This window comes from Gastrolobium bilobum, unplaced genomic scaffold (genome assembly GCF_033153095.1).
Source record: "Gastrolobium bilobum isolate Gb01-03AN ecotype WA unplaced genomic scaffold, APGP_CSIRO_Gbil_v1 utg25662, whole genome shotgun sequence".
Lineage (NCBI taxonomy): Eukaryota > Viridiplantae > Streptophyta > Magnoliopsida > Fabales > Fabaceae > Gastrolobium > Gastrolobium bilobum.
Window position 1 is genome coordinate 37040 of NW_026896049.1, and position 19428 is coordinate 56467.

A 19428-nucleotide genomic window follows, 5' to 3' on the forward strand; every position below is an offset into this window, starting at 1 on the left:
GGGGCTTCGGTGGTCTGATTATCAGGTTGGGGGTTGTGTGTCATCTCAGCTATGAAGTCAGCAAGAGCTTGGGCTTTGATTACTATTCTTGGTTCATATCTGAGCTGATACTTTGACAGCTCAATCGCCCACGACATCATTCAGCCGACAAGGTCTGTAAGAACCTGCACCGTTAATTTAGGAAATTAATTATATAAATGTGAAATTAAGAAATAATTCTATAATTGACCTTAATAAGTATGAGAAGGCTTAAATAATTATAGTAAGTGATTAATAATGCTGAAAGTCGTTTTTCTGACGAAAAGTGCAGATCTCGGTTCTGCTCCTCGGTATAAATGCGTACCGATGAAGTATCCCAAAAAATTATAATAAGTATGGGAATATTCCTAGAATAATATATAGGATTGGTAAAAAAAGTTTCAGGTCGAAATAATGAGAACTGGCTCTAGAACCGATACTGGCTATGTAAAAGCGCGTACCGAAAAGGTGCTGCGAAAAATAAAATAAAAATATGAGAAATCTTAGAAAAATGAGTAGGTTCAGAATCTAAAGTTTGGGATTAAAATGCTAAGCCTAGCTATTAGTGCTAATACAATGTGATTAATCTTAAACCGCTTATAAATAGAAGGTTGCACACAACCCTAGGCTGATACTCAGCCATTTCTACGTGGGTTGCTCCTTGTGGCTGCTGCCATTGTCTTTCTTCACCATTTCTTGACCTTCCAAGGGGCTTTTCTTCATATTTCCTTCAAAAAAACTACATAACTAAGTGTGATAAAGCTTTGTGTGGGAGGAAAATGAGGTCTTGAGGGTGTGAGTGAGCTGTGCTTTCTGAGTTTGGGGGCTGCCTCTTGTTTGAGTGTTGTGGAGCCTTTGTTCCTAGCTTGTGTGGCTTCAAGGAACTGTAACACCCCGTTCTAGAACCGGTTTGTTAACATCGCATTATGATATTAAGCGCAGTTACAATCACATGGGTTCAATTAAAATCCGGATAAATTTTTCATTTTAAAACATACCGAACTTATAATACCCAATTCTGTGATCATAACCATATTACCTTGCGGAATCAGATAAATTAAGCTTAACATCATGTTCTTATTCCATTTTTAAACCATTAATTTACTTCCTATTTATTTCACAACTTCTACTATATTGTAGATCTCTTCATTAGCTACGCGTGGCTTCAAACCGCGCTCAAATCGGAGCACTGTAGCCCAAGTTATGACAATCGGAAGCAACACAAGAGAGTGTTGGTCACAGGCCCCGCGCGCTTCAGCGCGCTACCGGGCGCTCAAGCGCGCGTTATCGGGCGCTAAAGCCTCCATCTGGGCGCTTAAGAGCACAGAGGGAGGAAGCATCAGGTATTTCAGTGTAAATGGGCGCTTAAGCTCCCATTGGGACGTTTTAGCGCGCAGAGACAGAAGCATCTCCTCCTTCAGTGGCTAAGGGCGCTCAAGCACGGACCAGGGCGCTCAAGCGCGCAACCCTGGGCGCTTAAGCCCCACTCTTGGCGCTAAAACTCGAGGAGACAGTAAGCCTCCCTTCCTTCTGCAGCGAAGGGCGCTTAAGCGCAAACCAGGGCGCTCAAGCGCGCAATCCTGGGCGCTTAAGCCCCCACTTGGACGCTCCAGCGCGAGGAGGCCGAATGCATTGGCACTCATAGGGGCAGCAGGGCGCTTGAGCGCGCTCCTGGGCGCTGAAGCGCGCTGCCAGGGAATTCCAATTCCCACATTTTTCAAGTCCAATTCTAGGGGAAGATGCATCCCCCTTCCAAACCCCAATGGTTCATACCTCAAAACTAAATCCTAGCACTCATCCAACCTCTCCTTATGAGATTTAGCTAGAATTTGGGCAACATAACCTTTGTTTTCTCAACGTTTCCCAATTTAAACAAAAGGTACCTAATTGATTCTCAGCCCAACCAATTCAATAACTCAATACATAACAAGCATGCATATATTGAATTCCAAGTAGGCATCATTTACAGTACATATTCATTACGAATCATGGAACTTAGCTTACAAAATACTATGATCATTCCCTTGGCTCCCATCAACAAAAGAGATGACCAAAGGCATGAGCATAGGCTAAGTCCATTCCAATATACAAATCATACATCTATCAATTGGCTATGAATTACAATCCTATACATGTGAGCTACAAAACAACATGTATGATATCAAAATACTGGATCCTCATGCATCAATACTAGTCCAAGTATGGCCACTTGCCACTGGTGGCTCCTGCAGCATCCATACCTGAAAGGGGGTCCCCACAACACGGGGTGAGATATACGAATATATCCAGTAAACCAGGGGTCCTTGGAGCATCTCTCCACCCCACAGTTCCATATCAGTGTAATAGCAATAACAATAATAATGCAGTAAATACATATCCATGCAAAGTGCAATAACATCTCCAGGAGAAATCCCTCGAGCTCTCAAGTTGTCCTAAGGAAACTCAGATGCAAATAGTCCTACTGGCCAGCTAACTACCAAGTATGATTTACGCATCGTCATGCAACATACCAACATAGGGAAACACCATCCTATGCCACACCAAATGCATACACATACGTATAACAAAGCATTACACTATTTTATTGCATTTATATACACAATCACAACCTCTACCCTTTCAGGGCTTGGTGGAACAGTCAAGGGAATTACACCCAAGGTGCGAAGGCTTACCTCAAGCTTTAGCCAACCTTTGTTCCCACCAACCGGTTCCACAATCAATCAACTTTGGTTTCAAGCTATGGTTTACACAGCACACACCTACATCCAGGTGTCATAGCATGATTGATGCAATTCAATGAATATCTACATATATTCATCATCAATACAACAACACCACACCACAATTGGCATGGACTTACCTATCCCAAATAGCTAATCAAGCTCCATTGCTTGCTCCAATGGTTGGTCTCTCATGGTTGGTCCAATTGCCTCAATCCTAGACAACACCAAGGCATAATCAACAACCAACCAAACCAAACCATTTATTAACAATGCAAGAAATCCAATATCAAGCATCATATTCTTGCCATTTTTCCAAATATACTCATTTAGCTATCTAAGCTCATTTTCACCGATTAAATGTCGTTCCTAGCATTTTTCACAACATGCTCTAAGCTCCATTCTTCCTAGAACATAGCTAATTTAACAACATTTCATCAAAAAACCCAATTTACTATTCACAAACCCTAAACTCATGCAAATATCCAAGAATCATGTGAAAGAGAGTGGAAACTTACCACCAATGATCACACAATAGAGGAATGAGCGTTCCTCAAGCTTCCATGGAGGTAGAAACTCCCAAAACCCCACACTTATCAAAAGGGGCGAATTTTTGAGAGCCAATATCTCACCACCCAAAGCTCCCCACTAAGAACTAAGCTAGGATTATGAAAGAGGGGAAGATTTAGAGTAGTTTAGGCTTTTGAATCACCCAAAACGGTTGGGATTTGCTCCCTCTAGGTTTTCCCTCCTTCTTCCTCTCTTCTACCTCTCTTCTCTTCTCCTCCTTTCTGTTTGTTGTCGACGGGCAATGGGGGGAAATGGGTTCTTCTTTGTTCTTTAGTCACTTAACATAGGTTAAGTGACTTTAAGCGGGTATTGGTTCGTCTATCTATTCAACTTCATTAATTACCAAACTTTACCCAAAAGTCTGGAATATTTTTCTAGGAATATTTTTATTTTTATTTTTATATTTTGGGCACTTTTGCCAGTACCCATTTATACCCCTTAATTTTCACTGAGTACTCATTTTAACTCCAAAGTGACTCAGGTTCATTTCATTAAGCCTTATACTCAATTTTTACTCACTAAAACATGCTTAATTATTTAATTACATGTAATTTGCTAATTAATTGGGTTAGGGCTATTATAGTCACCCCACCTTTTAGCGATTTTGTCCGCAAAATCAAGAACGTACCTGTCCTTAAACTCAGGATACTGCCGGAGAAGCTCATCTTCCCGCTCCCAAGTGGACTCTTCAGGCGTCCTTCCTTCCCACTGGACTTTCACCATAGGAAAGGACCTTACTTTGTTGTCATTTTCGCTCTACGCGAAGTCAGAACTGTGGGGGCTTGGTGGTGAGCTCCAAGAGCACCATTGTTTCTGTTCCAAGCTTTGGTGGTAAGCACCACCATCTTTCCTTTGGTTTCTTTAGAAAGAATGAACCTTGATGCATGTAATGATCAAAAGATAATAACTTAAGGTTGGGAAAGGTTAAACACACCTAGAAATGCATGTTTAAGCTTCTAGACTCGTTAAAAGAGCTACCTTTGGGAAGGATATCTCGCGAAATGCAGAGCTGCATTCTATCGCGAAATATTCGGATAAGATATCTGGATATTGATATCCGGATATGGGATATTGTGATATCCGGATATGGATATCCGGATATGCCCCCGACATATATCCGGATATTCTGGGTTTTCGAGGACAGTAGTTGTATTGTTCATACATAATGATATTTTGGGTTTGTAGACCTATGATCAGTTGATGTGGACTTCTGTAATAATTAACTAAGTCAGAATCTAAGTGATTAAGGGCTTATGGCTTTGTGAGAAGCCTAAAGACATGAAACGTAAGAGGAAAGCGTGTCTTTATGTTGTATGCTGGTAAAGTCTGATTGTTAATACGATTGCTGGACTAAAACAGATTGTGATTCTGCTGTTTGTGGACTTTGAGCTTGTGTGGACTTGGCTTGGATTGATTGCTTAAGAGGTAAGCTTTTGTGTCCTCGGTTTAGCCATTGTTGGTTCTACCATACCCCATGGGGGGATGGTTTATATGCATGATGTGTTTTCATGTATTGCTTTATTGAAATGCTTTTCAGATGTTAAGTGCAAATGCCTTATGATATGTATGTGATGTTTCGCCTAGACAGGATAATGATCTTGTGGACAGGTACGGCATGGGCGTGTACTATTGTGGGTTGTAGACGTACGTACATCCTTCATTCCTCTGGCCAGTAGAATAGTTAACTCACATGACATGATTATCTGCTGCATTGCACCGATTTAGAACTTATATTGTTAAACTGCTTTTAGAACTTATATTGCACATGTAAGTGAGCTTGGGGTGGAGAAATCCTTGAAGACCCCTTGCCTTATTGAGATTTCTGTTTAGAGATCTCACTCCACGTTTGGGGCGCTTATTTCAGGTTCAGGTAATAGTGGGGTTGAGACCTCGGGGGGCAGGAGGCCGGAGCTTAGTTGATTGGTGTTTAACTGCTTATGTTGATTATGCTTGGATGATAGATTATGTCTGTTGCTATTATGTTATTAGCTTCATTTTGTGGATTATTGAGCTGAGACTTTGTTGGCTATATTGCCTTATTTGGTGAGCATGAGGATTGCCCATGCCACATTGGTTATGTTTTGTTTACTTTGACTTCATATGTATAATGAACTAGGATATTCTCCGGACTACGTGTTGTAGATCCGTGAGTAGATACACATCTATATTATGAGGTATTTCAGTTAGTTGTTGAATTGCAATTACATTACAGGCAGCATTTTGAAAAGGAACTAAGTAATCAACTTGGTTAATATTAATGACGTCATAATAGAACAAAAAAAGATATTCCGCATTTTTAATTAAGCATGGCTTAATACGATGACATGTTAACAAACTGGGTATACACGGGGTGTTACATTTTATGGTATCAGAGCACTTTCTAGAGAAAAGCCTGTATGTATTGCAATAACTTTGGATGTTTTGCTGCCTTGTGTGTTTCCTCTATTGGGTTTTGCTATGATGATGCATATGTGACCACATTGTGTGGGCCTGATCAACTCATTCTTTGTGTAACTTGTGCAGAGTCATGGTATTACCGCAGAGAAACCGTGAGACGATTGAGGGTCAACCCGACCCGGTCCTGACTGCATTAGCTGAGATGCAGAAGGATAGACTAGCCGATCAGGAGGCCGCTAGATTGGCCAACTTGGCGATGATGGACGCCGTTCGAGAGGCAAACCGGAAAGCCACAGAAGATGTTCTTGAGGCGAACAGGCAGGCAAACATGACCAACACGAGGGTCATGTTGGAGGAAATGCGGGTTGGCCGCACTGAGGGTCAGTTCCCACCGCCACCACCTCCACCGCCACAGTCACCACCGCCTCCACCCAATCTTCAGGATGAGAGCCTGAGTCACGTTGAGGGTGTCACTCCTCTTATCGGGGTGATTGAACCCTACGTGGAGCCTGCTGAGGATCGCGATGTGATTGATCATCGGCTTAATGCTTTTCGCAAGCATAAGCCACCCTTTTTTATGGATCTTATGGTCCTATTGCTGCTGCGAGATGGCTACAGGCACTGGATAAGATCTTCAGAGTCATGCAGTGCACCGACCCGCAGAAGTTGATGTTCGCCACATATATGCTAGAGGGCGATGCACATGAGTGGAGGATGAACACCTCTCATGCTTTCGAGATGCAGGGTCATGTCATGACATGGCCATTCTTTGATGACTGTTTCCTTGGGAGGTATTTCCCGTATGATGCTCAGGAGAGGAAGCAGGGAGAGTTTGATAGGTTGGTGCAGGGCTCGTTGTATGTTGACGAGTACTTGGCTAAGTTCAATGAACTGGTCAAGTTTGCACATTTCAGGATGGCTATGTCTACTACGACGTTCTTGGCTGCTAAGTTCCGTAGGGGACTTAACGAGGAGATAGCTGATCGTCTTGCTGGAGCTGCATCGAGGGACTTTGGGACACTGGTAAAGCAGTGTCGGGACATCGAGGATGTCTGTATCATGAGTAAGGTCAAGAGGGCCAAGATTGCTGATGTGAATGGAACTGGAGGTTCCACTTCCTGGAGAGATAGGAAGTTTGGGGGAAGAGGTAAAGGAAAGAAGTTGGCGGCTAGGCAAGTGCCAAATCAATTTAAGAGGACTTCCACTCAGGGGAGTACAGCGAGACCTCCTGCTTCCAGATGCACGGGATGTGGGAAGGTTCATGTGGGGCCGTGTGCTACCGGCCAGGTTATATGTTTCCAGTGTGGAAAAGAGGGCCACTATTCCAGAGATTTCCCGTCGTCGACGGCGAGAGCTGCAGCAGTTCAGGCAGTTCCACGACAAATGGTTCCCCTTCCACCTACAGCGGCACCTGTTGTGCCACCTGCTACCGGACGAGTGTATACGTTGGATCGCCAGCAGTCGGACCGAGCTCCGCACCTTGTCAGAGGTACTGTTTCTATTGGTGATTCAACTGTCGATGTCTTGTTTGATTCCGGGGCTACGCATTCTTTCATTGCTACCCCGATTGCTGTGGGGCTTGAGTTGCCATGTGATGTGTTTTCTCCACCATTGCGGGTGACCACCGCCACCGGAGAAAAGTGTGATACCTCCACTGTACATCGAGATGTCGTGTTTCAGTGGGATGACCGTGATTTTTTGGTAGATCTGATTGGATTGCCGATGGCTAACTTGGAGATCGTCCTTGGCATGGATTGGTTGTCCAAGAATTATGTTATGATTGACTGTTGTGCCAAGCGAGTGGTTATGTCTCCGTGTGACTCCACAGCCAGTTCCTCGCCTTATATTTCATTGTTGTAGGCTAGGAGAGCCTTGAGAGCAGGGGCATTTGGGTATGTCATGTTGGGAGGTTTGGTGAGTGGGGCACAGGAGGACATCACTAGCATTCCTGCGGTGAAGGAATTCCTCGACGTGTTTCCTGAGGAGATTCTTGAGTTTCCGCCACAGAGGGAGATAGAGTTCTCCATAGACTTGTTGCCTGGTGTGGGGCCTATTTCATTAGCTCCATATCGGATGTCGCCACCAGAGTTGGCTGAGCTGAAGAAGCATATTGAGGATCTTTCGGCGAAAGACTTCATTCGACCGAGTGTGTCTCCATGGGGAGCACCGGTCATCTTTGTGAAAAAGAAAGACGGGACTATGCGATTGTGCACCGATTACAGGCATTTGAACAAGGTGACGATCAAGAACAAGTATCCCCTTCCTCGTATTGATCATCTGTTGGATCAACTTAAGGGAGCTTGTGTGTATTCGAAGATTGATCTCCGGTCCGGATACCATCAGATTCGGGTTAAGCCGGAGGATGTCCCGAAGACCGCGTTTCGTTCGAGATACGGTCATTATGAGTATTTGGTGATCCCGTTTGGACTCACCAATGCACCCGCAGTGTTCATGGATTACATGAACAGGATTTTCCAGTCGTACCTGGACTAGTTTGTGATCGTCTTCATTGACGACATCTTAATTTACTCCAAGATCGAGGAAGAGCATGTTGAGCACTTAAGGATTGTGTTGCAAGTGCTGAAGGAGAAAAAACTTTATGCTAAGCCTTCGAAATGTGAGTTCTGGCTCAAGTCTGTGAAGTTTCTTGGGCATGTGATTTCTGCAGAAGGAGTTGCAGTGGATCCGAACAAGATTGAGGTCGTGTTTGATTGGGAGAGGCCCAAGACGGTTACTGAACTGAGGAGTTTTCTGGGTTTGGCAGGTTACTACCGGAGGTTCATCAAGGGATTCTCCATGTTGGTTCTGCCATTGACTCGCCTTACCCGGAAGAAGACTCCATTTGTGTGGACTCACGAGTGTGAGGAATGCTTTCAGGAGTTGAAGAAGAGACTGACGACTGCACTTGTGTTGGTCCTTCCTGATCCTGCAGAGGAGGTTGAGCTTTACACTGACGCCTCCATAAAGGGGTTGGGTTGTGTGTTGATGCAGTTGGGCAGGGTGATTGCCTATGCTTCGAGGCAGTTGAAGCCTCATGGGGAGAACTACCCGACTCATGACTTGGAGTTGGCTGCTATTGTTTTTGCTTTCAAGATTTGGAGGCATCATCTCTATGGCATGAAGTTTGCTGTGTTCAGGGAGTTGGCTGCTATTGTTTTTGCTTTCAAGATTTAGAGGCATCATCTCTATGGCATGAAGTTTGCTGTGTTCAGTGATCATAAGAGTTTGAAGTATCTGTTTGATCAGAAAGAGATGAACATGAGACAGAGGATATAGATGGAGTATCTGAATGACTACGACTTTGAGTTGAAGTACCATCCTGGCAAGGCCAATGTGGTAGCTGATGCTTTGAGTCAGAAATCTGTTAGTCTATCCACTTTGACCATGGGTGACTATGATATTATTAAGCAGTTTCGAGATCTGACGGTGACCTCTTTGTTTGGGGGTGCACTTCTCGAAATGGAAACCGTGCAAGTGGAGAATGAGCTCATAGAAAAGATCAAGGAGGCGCAAGTGCAGAGGGAGTGCCTAGATTATGTGAAGAACCAGGACGGTGTGTCTTGGAATGAGGATGGTGTGTTGACTTTCCAGAAGAGGATTGTGATTTCTCGAGGTCCTTTGACTGAGGAGGTGATGACAGAGGCTCATAAGGGCCAGTTTATTGTCCACTGTGGTGCTACAAAGATGTACCAGGATTTGAAGAGAAACTATTAGTGGCCGAGCATGAAGAAGGACATAGTTGTCTATGTGTCCAAGTGCTTGATTTGCCAGAAGGTGAAGATAGAACACCAGAAGCCGTCTGGTAAACTTCAACCTCTTGAGATTCCGGAATGGAAATGGGAGAGTATTTCCATGGACTTCGTTGTGGGTTTACCGAAGACTCAGGCTGGTTGTGACTCTATCTGGGTCATTGTGGACATATTGACGAAGTCTGCCCATTTTCTTCCAGTGAAGGTGAGCTTCACTACTGAGCAGTTGACCAGACTTTATGTTCGCGAGATCGTGAGAATTCACGGGGTGCCCGAGAGTATCATCAGGGATAGGGACTCGAAGTTCACATCTCGGTTCTGGGAGGCGCTGCAAGAAGCTTTTGGTACTCAGTTGAGATTGAGTACAGCCTATCACCCTCAGACTGACGGACAGACTGAGCGGACCATCCAGACCTTGGAGGACATGTTGAGGGCTTGCATATTGGAGCAGGGTTCAGCATGGGATAGGTACCTGCCATTGGTGGAGTTTTCATACAACAACAGTTTCCATGCTAGCCTGGGCATGGCACCCTACGAGGCGTTGTATGGTATGAGGTGTCGGACTCCTACCTGCTGGCCTGAGGTTCGATATAAGGAGTTGTTTGGCTTGGACTTTGTCCAAGATACCACCCAGCAGATCCAGATGATCAGAAAGAAACTGAAGCAGGCGCAGAATCGCCAGAAGAGCTACTACGATGTCAAGCATCGTCCACTGGAGTTCAGTGAGGGTGCCATGCCAGAGACTTTCACCTGTCACCGGTGTTGGTCGGGCCCTCGGAGTGAAGAAGTTGAGCCTGAGATTCATTGGGCCATACCAGATCCTTGATAGAGTAGGACCTGTTGCCTACCGGCTTGCCTTGCCTCTGAACTTGGCCAACATCCACAATGTGTTTCACATGTCTCAGCTTCGGAAGTACATAGCAAATCCTTCGCACGTGGTGCAACCGGATGATGTGGAAGTTCGGGAGAACTTGAAAACTCCCGTCGAACCACTCAAGATTCTCGATCGTGGCGAGAAAAAGCTAAGTAGCAAGATCATTCTGATGGTCAAAGTGCAGTGGTCTTGAAGAACTCCTGAGGAGTGCACTTGGGAGCGAGAGGACAAGCTTCCCCGGCAGTACCCCGAATTTCGGGACACGTATGTTTCTGATTTTGAGGACAAAATCCTAAAAAGGTGGGGTGAATGTAAGAACCTGCACCGTTAATTTAGGAAATTAATTATATAAATGTGAAATTAAGAAATAATTCCATAATTGACCATAATAAGTATGAGAAGGCTTACATAATCATAGTAAGTGATTAATAATGCTGAAAGTCGCTTTTCTGACGAAAAGTGCAGATCTCGGTTCTGCTCCTCAGTATAAATGCGTACCGATGAAGTATCCCGAAAAATTATAATAAGTATGGGAATATTCCTAGAATAATATATAGCATTGGTAAAACAAGTTTCAGGTCGAAATAATGAAAACTGGTGCCAGAACCGATACTGGCAATGTAAAAGCGCGTACCGAAAAGGTGCTGCAAAAAATAAAATAAAAATATGAAAAATCTTAGAAAAATGAGTAAGTTCATAATCTAGAGTTTGGAATTAAAATGTTAAGCGTAGCTATTGGTGCTAATACAGTGTGATTAATCTTAAACCGCCTATAAATAGAAGGTTTCACACAACCCTAGACTGATACTCAGCCATTTCTACGTGGGTTGCTCCTTGTGGCTGCTGCCATTGTCTTTCTTCACCATTTCTTGACCTTCCAAGGGGCTTTTCTTCATACTTCCTTCACAAAAACTCCATAACTAAGTGTGATAAAGCTTTGTGTGGGAGGAAAATGAGGTCTTGAGGGTGTGAGTGAGTTATGCTTTCTGAGTTTGGGGGTTGCCTCTTGTTTGAGTGTTGTGGAGACTTTGTTCCTAGCTTGTGTGGCTTCAAGGAGCCATCTTTGTTTGGAAAAGACCTTGCTTTGTTGTCATTTTCGTTCTTTGCGAAGTCAGAACTGTAGGGGCTTGGTGGTGAGCTCCAAGAGCACCATTGTTTCTGTTCCAAGCCTTGGTGGTAAGCACCACCATCTTTGCCTTTGGTTTCTTTAGAAAGAATGAACCTTGATGCATGTAATGATCAAAAGATAATAACTTAAGGTTGGGTAAGGTTAAACACACCTAGAAATGCATGTTTAAGCTTCTGGACTCGTTAAAAGAGCTACTTTTGGGAAGGATATCTCGCGAAATGCAGAACTGCATTTTGTCGCGAAATATCCGGATATGATATCTGGATATGGGGTCTTGTGATATCCGGATATGCCCCCGACATATATCAGGATATTCTGGGTTTTGGAGGACAGTAGTTGTATTGTTCATACATAATGATATTTTGGGTTTGTGGACCCATGATTAGTTGATGTGGACTTCTGTAATAATTAACTAAGTCAGAATCTAAGTGATTAAGGACTTATGGCTTTGTGAGAAGCCTAGAGACATGAAACGTAAGAGGAAAGCGTGTCTTTATGTTGTATGCTGGTAAAGTGTGATTGTTGATATTTACAAAAAAAAAAAAAAAAAAAAAAAGTGTGATTGTTGATATGATTGCTGGTCTAAAACAGATTGTGATTCTGCTGTTTGTGGACTTTGATCTTGTGTGGACTTGGCTTGGATTGATTGCTTAAGAGGTAAGCTTTCGTGTCCTCGGTTTAGCCATTGTTTGTTCCACCATACCCCATGGGGGATGGTTTATATGCATGGTGTGTTTTCATGTATTGCTTTATTGAAATGCTTTTGAGCTGTTAAGTGAAAATGCCTTATGATATGTATGTGATGTTTCACCTAGACGGGTTAATGATCCTGCGGGCAGGTACGGCATGGGCGTGTACTAATGTGGGTTGTAGACGTACGTACATCCTGCATTCCTCTGGCCAGTAGAGTAGTTAACTCATATGACATGATTATTTGCTGCATTGCACTGATTTAGAACTTATATTGTTAAACTGCTTTTAGAACTTATATTGCACATGTAAGTGAGCTTGGGGTGGATAAATCTTTGAGGACCCCTTGCCTTACTGAGATTTTTGTTTAGAGATCTCACCCCACGTTTGGGGCGCTTATTTCAAGTTCAGGTAATACTGGGGTTGAGACCTCGGGCGGCAGGAGGCCGGAGCTTAGTTGATTGGTGCTTATTTGCTTATGCTGATTATGCTTGCATGCTAGATTATGTTTGTTGCTATTATGATATTAGCTTCTTTTTGTGGATTATTTTGCTGAGACTTTAATGGCTATATTTCCTTATTTGGTGAGCATGGGGATTGTCCATGCCACATTGGTTATGTTTTTTTACTTTGACTTCATATGTATAATGAACCAGGATATTCTCCGGACTACGTGTTGTAGATCCGTGAGTATATACACATCTATATTATGAGGTATTTCAGTTAGTTGTTGAATTGCTATTACATTACAAGCAGCATTTTGAAAAGGAACTAAGTAATCAACTTGGTTAATATTAATGACGTCATAATTGAACAGAAAAAGATATTCCGCATTTTTAAGCAAGCGTGGCTTAATACGATGACATGTTAACAAATCGGGTATACACGGGGTGTTACAAGGTCAGGCTTATGTAGGACCTGGCGGATAGGTTGGTTGGTCCTAACTACGATTGGGTGGCATTAAAAGATGACCTTAACCTTCGCGCGACGAAGATAAGCGTGAGGGAAACTTTCTCCACTTGTTGGTACCGGATTTCAGCTCCCTGCAAGATTTTGCTGATGAAGTAAACCGGTCTCTGTCCTTCGTCTTTGTATTCCTTGACTAGGGCCGCACTATTGGCTTCTATGCCCACGGCGAAGTATAAGTACAAGGTCTCTCCATTCTCTGGTTTGGTGAGGATTGGCGGGCATGACAGGACTCTTTTGAACTCCTGAAAGGCCCTTTCACACTCTTCGGTTCATTGGAAATTTGTTCCTTTCCTAAGCAGACTGAACAGGGGAAGGGATTTACGCGCCGAGTTTGCTAGGAAGCGCGTGAGGGCAACTATCCAACCAGTTAACTGTTGTACTTCTTTGACTGTTTGAGGGCTCTTCATGTTAGACATTGCCTTGCACTTGTCTGGGTTTACTTTAATGCCTCTCTCAGTAAGCATGAAACCCAGAAATTTTTCGGCTGGTACCCCGAAGGCACATTTGCTGGGGTTCAGCCTCATGTTGTATTCCCTTAACGTGTCGAACACGCTCTATAAGTGTTGGAGGTGTTGCTCGGGCGACCGTAACTTGGTGATCATGTCATCAATGTAAACTTCAATGATATCGCCAATCAACTCTTTGAACACTTTGTTCATCATCCTCTGGTAGGTGGCGTCGGCGTTCTTTAATCCAAAAGGCATCATCGTATAGCAATAATTGGCGTTATGAGTGATGAACGCCGTTTTATCTTCATCCTCCTCAAGCAATGGAATCTGATTGTAATTGGAATATGCATCCATGAAGGAGAGCATTTTGAAACCGAACGCATTGTCCACCAGTTGATCGATGCTTGGAAAGGGGTAAGCATCTTTGGGGCACACTTTGTTTAAATCAGTGTAGTCAACACACATTCTCCACGCCCCACTGGGCTTTTTCACCAAGACCGCGTTGGATAGCCAGGTTGTGTATTTTATTTCCCTAATAAAACCAGCATCATGGAGCCTTTCAACCTCTTCATCAATAATCTTTTGGCAATGAGGCCCAATTTCCTCTTTTTCTAGGTGACGGGCTTTGCCTTAGGGTCTAGACAGCCTGTGGCAACATACTGCAGGGTCAATTCCTGGCATGTCAGACGGCTTCCATGCGAACAGGTCTCTATTGTCTCTTAACAGCTTTATTAATTTTCAGTTTACTTCTGGCTCTATGGTCACCCTAATTGTCGTTATCTGCTGATCTGTGTCTCCCAGAATGACGTGTTCCAACGCTCCATCAGGCGTAGGTCTGGAGTGCTCTTCCCTTGGGTCGTCCCTTGCATCGAATTCCACTAGGAAGCATTGTTCATGTTCCTCCCCGTTCCAGTTAGAGTTCTTTTCAGTTACCTGTTTTACTTCCTGCTGGGGTGTTGGTTTGTCTCTGATGGTGACCTTTGAAGGCGGTCTGAGTGATATGTTATAGCAACTCCTAGCTAGTGTTTGGTCTCCTCAGATTGTTGCAACTTTGTTGTCCCTCACCACAAACTTTATCGCCAGGTGTGGGTGGGAGATGCTGGCTTCGAAGGCGGTGAACATTCTCCTTCCCAAGATGGCATTATAAGCAGAGGGTGTATCAAGCACTAGGAACTGGATGTCAGCAGACTTTGAAGTAGGTGGTGTACCCATAAACAACCGCAAGCTTATTACGCCCAGGGGTTTGGTAACAGTTACATTGAAACCAGATAACTCTCCTATAACAGGGCTCAAGTCACTGACTGTGAACCCCAACGCCCTGAAACAAGGTAAAAATAAAATGTCAGCAGAACTACCATGGTCAATGAAGACTCGATTTACGTCAAAATTGGCGATTATGGCTTGAATGACAAGGGGATCATCATGTCCAGGGATGACATCACCCAAGTCGTTGCTGTCCCACACAATATTTGGTTTTACAGGAGAGTGGGCATTCTTTGCTTTGCTTATGGTCTTCCCTGATATCGCCAAACACTGTTTGAGGTGCCTTTTCCTAGCGTTCGTTGTTTCTCCTCCTTCGCTTAAGCCTCTGGATATCATGTTTATGACGCCATGCTTGATTATTGTGGAATCTTCTGCTTCTCGGCGTTCTCGGCTGATGGGTCTATTCTGCTCTCTACGCGCTCTTGAAGGTTCTTCCCACTGATCCTACTCACAGCGAGGTCTATATTCGGTTCGGTCGGTCCTCCGTCTTTCGGGCGACAGGCTTCGTTCTGGGCGACGCCTCACATGACCAGTTTCCCGGGCAGGATTGTTGTATCTTTTGGATGCTCCTCCCTTAATCAACTCATCAATTTCCTCTTTGAGTGATCTACACTCTTCAGTGTTATGACTGTTACTGCAGTGGAATTTGCAGTATACGGTAGGGGTGGCAATACGGGTCAACCCGACCCGACCCGACCCGACACGACACGTTTTTGACCCGTACACTATTTGACACGACCCTGACACGACCCGTTTTGTAAACGGGTCGTAAAACACAAACCCTGACACGACCCGCTGCGGGTCACGGGTCGACACGACACGACCCGCAAAATTTAAAATTTAAAAAAAAAGTGGGATTTTTTGAAAAATAAATAAATTAAAATAAATAAAAAAGAAAAAAAGATTAAGCTTATGTTTTTTGAGATTTTTAGTTCCTTCTATTCTTTTCTATACTAAACAATGACTATATATATCAATATATAAATGAATAAAAATAATAATATAATAAAATATTTAATAAAAAAATAAAAAAATGACACTGTGCGGGTTGACACGCGAACCCGCGGGTTGACACGTGACCCGACACGAAAAAAACGGGTCATATTTACACAACCCTGACACGACCCGCCCTGACCCGCGGGTTGACACGACACGTGATTTGGCGGGTCGGGTCACGGGTCAACCCGCGGGTCAATACCTGTATTGCCACCCCTAGTATACGGTGGGCTCTCTGGATGCTTCATGGTGCTGGGGGTTGGTCTTGCGTTCGTCTTTGTAGTCGGTTTGCATCTGTGTGGTTGGCGTGGATAAGGTCCTCAACCTGTTAGGCGACCAGTATACCTGCCGGGGGGTTTATTGGTTTTTCTTTCTTCTTCATCTTGATCTCTGGTTTTGTTAGCCTTCTTATCTCGGTTGTGGCTGTCATCTATCCTACTTCCTTTGTATTCTTCTATCCTCATGAACTCCTGATCTTTCTTCTTGACTCCTTCTAAGTCAGTTCATATGCGAAAGCCCCTTGCCTCAGGCATGAAAAAGAATGTGCACTTGTACCTTGGGATCAAGACCTTGAACCAGCAAGGCCTCTTTGTCGAAACGAACTAGGAAGGATACGAGGGACTCTCCAGATTGTTGGCGAATTTTCTCAAGGGAATGGACAGACTTAGGCACTGGGCGACTTGTTGCGAATTGAGTTTGAAACTTGTTTGCTAAGTCATCCCAAGATGAGATACTTCCTGTTGGTAGACTGGTGTACCAGGCCAACGCTCTCCCGCCAAGGAGTGTAGGAAAAGTTCTGCACATGAGAAGGTTCGTCTCGCCATGAAGAGTCATCGCCGCTTCAGATTTTTGGACCTACTCAAAAGGGTCAGTGTTGCCAACAGAGGTGGTCATTTTTGTTGGACCTTTGAAGCCCAACGGTATAGGTGTGAGGCAGAGGTTGTCAATCAGGGGCGATCTATCTACGCTACTTGTCGCAAGTTGGGGGCCTCCCTCAATGCTTTATTTCTGGCATTATCCAACGATAACTGTGCATCAACGAACTGTAACACTGGTGGGAGAGTCGTAACAACTGCTTGATGGGCTGGAGCTGACTGTATGGATGGCAGGGGGTTGGAATGTACTGTTTGAGCCTGACCTTCGGGGGTGGTTGCTCTAGGTTGGTGTTCTTCTCGTAGTGACAGCCATGCTTCGTTTAAGATATAAGGTTTTTCCTTATATAGATCTTTTGGTAGGAGAGTGGGAATAGAAGTTTATAGCTTCCCACAGACGGCGCCAATGTATTGTTGGGATCTATAAGGCCACTATGTTCCCTTCAGGGATAAGAGTCATTGTATAGGTTATACCTCTAGCATAGGTAGAGACCAAGCTAGGAAGCACTATCCCAAGTATGAAGGCTAACTGACGATAATAGGGGTATGTGTTTGTGTGACTCAAGGATTATGAGCAGAATAATGATACATAAGATGCCCTCCCTGTCTTAAGAGGAGGGTATTTATACAGGAGGGAGGTCTCTGCCCTGAATGGTTGCTGAGAGAGGGTCAACCCTCCTTGGGGGCTGTTGGGGGTGGCTGACACTGCTATGATAGCAGTGATACAGTCTCTGCATCGGCGGTGTCAGCATCTAATGCTAGGGGTTACTATTTATGGTATCTGGGGCGACCTACTAGGGGGTTGAAATCCCAAGGTGAGACATTTTGGTGTGTCACCTAGGGGCATAGTCGCCCAGGGAACAGGATGGATGGAGGGTTGGTAGCGGTAAGTCAGCAAGGCTGACGTGGGAGAAGAGAAAGGGGTTTGGGCCCAAGTCGTTGGGCCGCCTAGAAGTGGGCCATCCGGAACAAGTGCAACAGATAAATCACCGTTTTAATATGCTTTTTCATGTCTTCTTATTTATGTTTCTATTTAGTCTATTAAAATCAAAGTGTTGAGAAGCTTCGAATTGTGATCATATAATATAAAATATATATATATATATATATATATATATATATATATATATATATATATATATATATTTGGATAAAAAATAATTATAAATTATGTGTGATAAAATTATTTTATTTCCTTGTTTCATAGAATGAACCATTCATTAGTTCAGGAACAAAAATTTCAAAAAATATATTTTTTAACTTCTTCATTTTGGACACTAAAATAGAAAAAATATATTTTTCTTAAAAAATAAGACAAATAATAAAATAATAATTATGCACATCCTAATAAACATGGTCAAACCTACCTTTTGCATTTGCAATAAAAATTATAACTCAAATATTTTCTTAATTGCATATTCAAAATTGATTTTCATTAAAATATTCAAATAATATATATTTTATTTTTGACTAAAATTAATTTTATTCAAAATGAAGTTCTCATGTTATAAACTTGAACTCATGTAAGGGGAATTCTACTACGTAACATAAGCACACACAAACTATATATAAGTGGAGTGCAGGCCTCTCTATATGATGAGCTCACTGCTGTTTTCTGGAGCCCAAATCATGGGCTTTGGTTGCTTGATAGAGTGGGTCATTGACCTACATCCATAATAGGCAATAACATAATCCTGAATTTTACTTAGAAAATAAATGGGTAATACTTACTATATTGACCACATTATCCTTACCTTTAGGTAATGTAACATAAAAATATAATTAACTCACTTATTTAATAATTACATAAGTTAAGCACTATAATTACTATATAATTGAGTTAACTATACTTTATCACATCAATTGAGGATTACCTCTTTAGAGATACTGTAGTTATTCCCCAAAATAAATATCATGAGAAGATAGAAGTCAATTCGTTGGTGCTAGATTAAGAAATAAAAAGGGAGGAGAAGTTTCCTCCTGTTTTTCTGAGGAGGACTCTGGATAGAAATAAAGGGAGGGATTGAATCATCAGGCTTTCTTAAAAAAGTTTTGACCTGAAAGTTCATATTAAGAAATTAAGTTAGGAAATACAAACTATAAAGCTCAAATAAATAGTATAAGTCTACCATGATAGGGCAGTGCACCCGATAGTGAGAGAAGAAGAAAGTTATGTCATGATGGGCCAGTCCAATTTAGCCCACCTCAATTGTTTGACTTTTGATGTCTACCATTAAACCACACTAAGAAATTAGGAAGAAAAAAATAAAATAAAATAAAAGAAGGTTTAATATTTTTATAGGAGATAATTTTATTTTTACATATACATAAAAATATATACGGCCATGTACAGAGAAGAGAGAGAAAATAAAAACATGATTTTATTTGGTGGGTCCCACACTTTGTTGGGTCTGCAGAACAACTTTATATTCTCCTACTACAAGAGAATTATCAACCCCTTTTATAATTTTACTTTTAGGTCCTCAAATCAATGTTATTAAACTCGGTCTGGTTGTTGACCCGATCAAGGTACTGAGTCACTGGTTGAACCGCATGACTCAATCAATTTATGCACGTTTATAATTTATATTAAAAAAATTATAAACATACTTAAATACCTGTAAAAAATAATATCAATTTCAAATATTCTAACTTTATTAGTAATAAACATCACGTTTCGTATTAATAATAATAATAATATCACGTTTCAAATACAATTTGACATAATAAAC

At 42.7% G+C, this 19428-nt stretch overlaps 1 protein-coding gene across 1 annotated transcript; it reads right to left on the reverse strand.

Annotated features, from left to right (window-relative positions):
- Positions 1–14600: 14600 nt before the first annotated feature.
- Positions 14601–15164, reverse strand: LOC133297446 (uncharacterized). The gene has a single exon (XM_061496591.1). The coding sequence runs from the start codon at positions 15162–15164 to the stop codon at positions 14601–14603; it is 564 nt and encodes a 187-aa protein (XP_061352575.1).
- Positions 15165–19428: the final 4264 nt, after the last annotated feature.

Bases quoted from the DNA above. Each gene is read 5' to 3' on its own strand.
- LOC133297446 (XM_061496591.1), bottom strand. From the start codon at position 15,164: ATGATATCCAGAGGCTTAAGCGAAGGAGGAGAAACAACGAACGCTAGG.